The sequence below is a fragment of the Grammomys surdaster genome, unplaced genomic scaffold (genome assembly GCF_004785775.1).
Source record: "Grammomys surdaster isolate TR1022 unplaced genomic scaffold, NIH_TR_1.0 125076, whole genome shotgun sequence".
NCBI classification, from domain to species: Eukaryota; Metazoa; Chordata; class Mammalia; order Rodentia; family Muridae; genus Grammomys; species Grammomys surdaster.
The window spans coordinates 56,503-62,502 of NW_021619980.1; the positions used below are offsets into that span (position 1 = coordinate 56,503).

Below are 6,000 nucleotides of genomic sequence, written 5' to 3' on the forward strand. Positions count from 1 at the left end.
TGCTATGTGCTAAGTAGTAAAGAGCCAACAGGGTTTGGGATTGATTTCTAAATTCAGTCTACTTACTGCTTGTTTGTTTGTTTGTTTAATACGGTATGTTGTATGCCAGCGCCTTGTGAGGGTCAGAGTTTGGATTATATCTATTTAAAGCAATCAAAGGTTAATAGAGTTAAGTTTCTCAGTCACAGTGGTTTCCTTTCAAGTGCTAGCTTCGTGATAGTAGAGACACCGTCTACATCACTGAAGGATGTTATTGTTTTATTCTTCCTACTAGGAAGAAACCATTGCGCTGGTAATTATTTTCATTGAATTTGAAAAAAACAACAAAAACAAAATAACCTTGGCTTCTTGGCTTCTGGGGTTTCTGATTTTGTCTTTAAAGTCATGACCATAGTTTTTCCACAGCCATCTGTGAGGAAACAATAGAGTTGGCTTTGCCTCCCAGTCCTTGCTTTTATAGTTTCCTTACTTTTTTTGGAAAATAATAAACTTCTTCAGAAATAAGGTGGTTTCAGATGAATTGCTGTATTCTGCAACTTTAGCACTTACCAACTCAAAGTAAATCTTACTCATCTCTTCTGCACTCACACAGTTGAGTCATTTGGGGCAGATCTTTAGAATAGGAAGAGTTTCTACTGTGTGTTTGAGAAGCAGAAATGACTAGGAAACATCTCAGTTGGGACTGGATTCTGCGTGGTTGACTGTAATCACATAATATATAAAAGTGCTGCTTATGAACACTAATAGACTCCTCTTGTAAAATTCAAGTCTTGTTTAACGTGAATTGTAGACCTTGTGTGTCACAGTAGAACTTTGACTGTTAAATGATCAGGCGTCAGATATCCAAGTTGTGTTTCCTGTTAGTCCCACCAAGTCTGTAATACTTACATACAAATTTATAGGTTGGATTTAAAGGCTTCCAAGTTGCAGCAGAAAAGCAAAGGGATACTGTCTCTGTTCATTATGATGGAAGTGAGTATAAGCTGTCCCATGGATCCGTGGTCATTGCTGCAGTTATCAGTTGTACCAATAATTGCAATCCATCTGTGATGCTTGCTGCAGGTAGGTCGGTATTTATAACTATATTCTCCTATATCAATTACTGTTTGTTTCCTGTTATATTTCTCTTCCTTAGATAATGTATCCATGTTTGTGTTTTATATTGAGAGACACTGAAATTTTTCATTAATTGGTTAGCTTTTAAATGTAGTATTCTTATTACATAGAAGGTAGCTTTTGAAAAAAACTGTAGTTTATGTATCTGTTAATTTTAAATTGTTTCTGTCTCTTCAGTAAACTTCTAAGTAACACTACTCAGCAGGTATTGCTTGGAATTTTTCCCACCAGTTTACCATCACAGTATACTGTGCAAGCACGGAATTACAGACACATAACATGAGTTTGTGTAAAGGGCGACAGCACTACCAGTGTTAAGTTGCTCTTTGTTTACTATGATTATGACATTGACTCAATCAATAGCGGTTATATGTATGTTCTTTTTTTTCCTGTTTGTGTGATGCTATGGTGTTAGCTTACCGCCTAATAATTTGCAGCATGATGCTACTTTTCTAAGATTTTCACTTCGTCTTCAGTGAGCAGAATAGGTAGAGTAAAATGCACAGAGTAATGATATTAAGGTTTTAATGGCTGGAGAGATGGCTCAACAGTTAGGGGCACTGGTGCTCCTCCAGAGGTCCTGAGTTTAACTCCCAGCAACCACATGGTGGCACTCAATCATCTGTAATGTGATCTGATGCCCTCTTCTGGCATGCAGGTGTACATACAGATAACAGCACTCATAGACATTAAAAAATAAATCAATCTTAAACTTAAAAAAACTTTATAAATTTGAGCTTTTTACTATTAATTGTAGTTTATGATACTACCACACCCTTTTCTTGGTTTTTATTCTAATGTGCAGGAGGTAAGGGTATGTTGTCATAGTCATTGTTTGTTGATTTTACAGGTCTTTTAGCTAAAAAGGCTGTTGAAACTGGTCTACGAGTTAAACCTTATATAAGAACAAGTTTGTCTCCAGGCAGCGGGATGGTTACACATTACCTCAGTTCAAGTGGAGTGTTACCCTATCTAAGCAAGCTAGGGTAAGTGACATTTACTGTTATTCACACCTACGCTGGTATGGAGCCGGTGATAAATACATTTGTTAGGAGTCAGAGAGAAGGCAAAAGGAAAGACACCACTTATAAGGGTGGATGGCCCCTCAGAGTTGGTACAAGACACACCCAGACACTAAGTTCTCAGTACAAAGGAGATTTTATACCCAGAGGGGCAAGCAGATAGGGGAGGCTACAAAGGCAGACAGCACTGCAGTAAGAAGCAAGCAGGTGTTTTTGTTTTTTTTTTCAGGAATGGATTTTTAAGGAGAAAAGGGGGGATCTGTAGTAGAATGAGTTGGTAAATCTTGATTAGATGTTTGCCAGATAATGAATTTTTGGTTTGGTTTGGTTTGGTTTGGTTTGGTTTGGTTTGGTTTTTTTCGCAGATAATGGATTTTGATTGTTGGGCTTTGGTGTTTAGTCTCATGAATGAGTCAGTGACAAATAAGGGTATAGACCTTGGGAACCAGCTTTAGCGATACAGTCGAATGGCTTTTATTTTAGCAAGGGGAGAAGGGGGGAAGTGAGGAAGACCAAGCCTGCGGTGCCGTGCTTGCCGTGCTTGCCGTGCTTGCCGTGCTTGCCGTGCTTGCCGTGCTTGCCGTACTTGGGGGCCTACGATTGGTTCTCTTGCCATTGTCACACAGTCTGGTGCCTACAACGGGCGTTGGTGGAAGTGTCTGATAACCGAGGCACTAGAAGTCAGGCACATGATCTGTAGCCTCAGGACAGGGGGAACCAAGTCACAGTGGGGGCACTGTTAGAGTGGTGTGAGGGAGCATGGTTCTCATGAGTGAAAGAATAATACAACAAGGTGGATTAATTTAATTGAACACATATCTTTAATCCCAGCACTTGGAAGACAGAGGCAGGGGGATCTCTGTGAATATGTGGCCAGCCTGGTCTATAGAGGTAGTTCTAGGACAGCCAGGGCTACAGAGAAACCTTGTTTTGCAGAGCAGTGGGGGAGGGCAAGGAGGGGGACTTGAACAAATTGTTTTGATTCAGGTTTTGCTGTTATTGGGTCTGCAATGTGCAGGTTAATTTGTCTGAAGCTTTTTTGGTTGTTTGATTGTTTTTGTTTTTTGAGACAGGGTTTCTTTGTCCTGGAACTCACTCTGTAGACCAGGCTGGCCTCGAATTCAGACATCCACTTGCCTCTGCCTCCCAAGTGCTGGGATTAAACGTGTTCGCTGCCACTGCCTGGCTTTATGTGAAGCTTAAGAGAAACAACTTTTACATTTCTTTCATAGTTAAGTGGTGACAGTGTAATTTTGGAAAATAATATTTTTGCATAAATTATCAGTCCTTTTTAAACCCTCATAAATTTTAGATTTTTTTATTTTGCTTTTAGAGCACCAGTTAAAGTAATTTTAGAGGTTTATGTTTGTAATCTTATTTTGAAATTACTGTCAGGGATTCTTCTTAGTTGTAATTTGTTGAGAGTTGAATAATTTACTCCCACTAGAGTGCCTCCTTACCCCTTTTGGGACCTTTGATAAACTGTTACAGTGATGCTATCCTAATGTTGTATAGTTTTAAATATGCCTTTCCAGTGAAAACACATGACTTTTAAAAGTGGTTACTCTAGTTACAGCAGAGGAGCTTTCTGATACTGTTTGATAAATACTTTTGATCTAGTACAGATACTGTGGATATGCAGGCTATTCCAAGATTTATAATCAGTACAAAGAAATGCTACCAGAGAGAACTTTCATGTTTAAAAGTGTGAAATTAATGTGTTGGTTAATTCTTACAAAGCAAACAGTAATCTTACTGTAATAACAGAAATAAAGAGATAAGACTTGTCCTTTCTTTACAAATATGATATATTCTCCAGTCACGTTTCCCTTTTTAAATGCAGGTTCGAAATAGTTGGCTATGGATGTTCAACATGTGTAGGAAATACAGCACCTTTATCAGAAGCAGTTTTGAATGCAGTAAAACAGGTAAAATGTAGATTAGCACATCTAAGAGCGCTTTTATTGTTGCTTATTTTTTAATAAAAATACTTCAGTATCTACTTAAGCATCGGGGTTAATTAATAAATGCTAGTTTTAAACATTAGACACACTTTGAGTGATTGTGAGCTTCTTTGAGAGTTGTTGTTTTAACTACATCTTGTTAGTAAATTACAGACAGTGTACATCACTCTTGGGAACTCTTAGGAAAAGTAACTTCTGCATCTTAAAATAATACAAAGAATTAGTCCTACATTTTAAAAACAATTCCTTAGTAATATAAGGAACTATTAAAGTATAAGAATTGTAGTTCTCTACATAAAACTTAATGAGATTTTTTTTGTTTGTCTGGCTCTCAGAACTATATTATTTGAAATAATTTTATAATTGTGTGAGTTGAATCAAGTCTATTTGTTTTCCCCTCAGGGTGATTTGGTTACCTGTGGAGTTTTATCTGGAAACAAACATTTTGAAGGCCGTCTTTGTGATTGTGTCCGTGCCAATTATCTCGCCTCTCCACCCTTAGTGGTGGCTTATGCCATAGCAGGCACAGTGCATATAGACTTCCAGACGGAGCCGTTAGGTGTGTTTTCCTATATATTATCTGTATGTTCATATGTATACTTATGTGCACATTCTCCCAGAAGTTGTAAAAACCAGTTTTTTGATATGAAAGAAAACCTGCAATACTTGTTTCTTTCTTATACCGTCCACTTTTCTGCTCTCCATGTGTCTGTTGATTTGAAGAATATGAGATGTAGATGTAATTGGTTTGCAATACTGAAGCCTGGGACACATCTGTTGTTAAATCAGTTACTTGATTTCTATGACTTCTCTTTGAAAAGATAGGAGTGCTTTGAGGTGCTGGTTTTCGGTTGTTGTTTTAATATGTGTACTGAATACCATGTTAACATTTTGATTAGGTACTGACCCTACTGGCAAGGAAATTTACCTGCATGACATTTGGCCTAGTCGAGAAGAAGTACATCAGATAGAAGAAGAGCATGTTATATTGTCCATGTTTAAAGCACTGAAACAGAAAGTAGAGGTAAGAGTCTTGTGGGGCTCTTTTCATTTGTTTTTAGTTTGTTCTTTATTTTGAAGTACGGTCTCACTGTAGCTCATGCTAAGATCTCACTCCGTACAGCCCACGCTGACCTGGAACTCAGCAGTCTAGCCCTCTCAGTTCTGGGATTTCAGGCATGATCCATGTGTCTTGTTTTCTAGACAGAATAAATTTTTTTTGTTTTGTTTTTTTGTTTGTTTGTTTTCCGAGACGGTTTCTCTGTGTACTCCTGGCTGTCCTGGAACTCACTCTGTAGACCAGGCTGGCCTCGAACTTAGAGATACGCCTGCCTCTGCCTCCCGAGTGCTGGGATTAAAGGCATGTGCCACCACTGCCCGGCTGGAGAAAGGTTCTTGTCTTGCCACTGCCTCTGCTAGCCTAGCTGGTCCACAAGTGTCTAAGGATTCTCTTAGCTCTACCTCCTATTTTATCCAAAAGACTGATTTGCAGCCATATATCCTGCTTACATGGCTTCTGGGGGCTCCAACTCAGAAACACTGTGTCAGGTGATTTACACCCGTTCATCCTTCTGTCTACTCATAGTTCTGCCTTCTCTTTTATAGCTTTAAACATGGGTAATATAATCAGTTCTATCTGATGAACTTCTCAGCTAGAATGACGTGTATGTGGCACATATATTTTATTTTGAAATCTAGATTCCACATAAGAGAAAAAATACAATATCTGTATTTCTGAGTCTGGCTTATGTTTCTTAACATAATGGTCTCTAGCTTCACTTTCTTAAAAATGTCAGTTTGTCTCTCTTGCGTGCTCTCTCCTCTATTTACCCCCATGTCTCTCTCTCTCTCTCTCTCTCACACACACACACACACACACACTTAAATCTAGATTCTAC

The 6,000-nt window shown here is 38.5% G+C and overlaps 1 protein-coding gene across 1 annotated transcript in view; it reads left to right on the plus strand.

The window, feature by feature from the left end:
• Positions 1-5,217, plus strand: part of Ireb2 (iron responsive element binding protein 2) — a 36,895-nt gene extending 31,678 nt beyond the window's left edge. Inside the window, exons 12-16 of the mRNA XM_028785017.1 lie at positions 903-1,062; positions 1,967-2,102; positions 3,982-4,066; positions 4,505-4,661; positions 5,002-5,217. Coding sequence (XP_028640850.1) covers positions 903-1,062; positions 1,967-2,102; positions 3,982-4,066; positions 4,505-4,661; positions 5,002-5,180 — 717 coding nt within the window. The 3' untranslated portion in view covers positions 5,181-5,217. The remainder of the gene's footprint in view (positions 1-902; positions 1,063-1,966; positions 2,103-3,981; positions 4,067-4,504; positions 4,662-5,001) is intronic.
• The last annotated feature ends 783 nt before the right edge of the window (positions 5,218-6,000 follow it).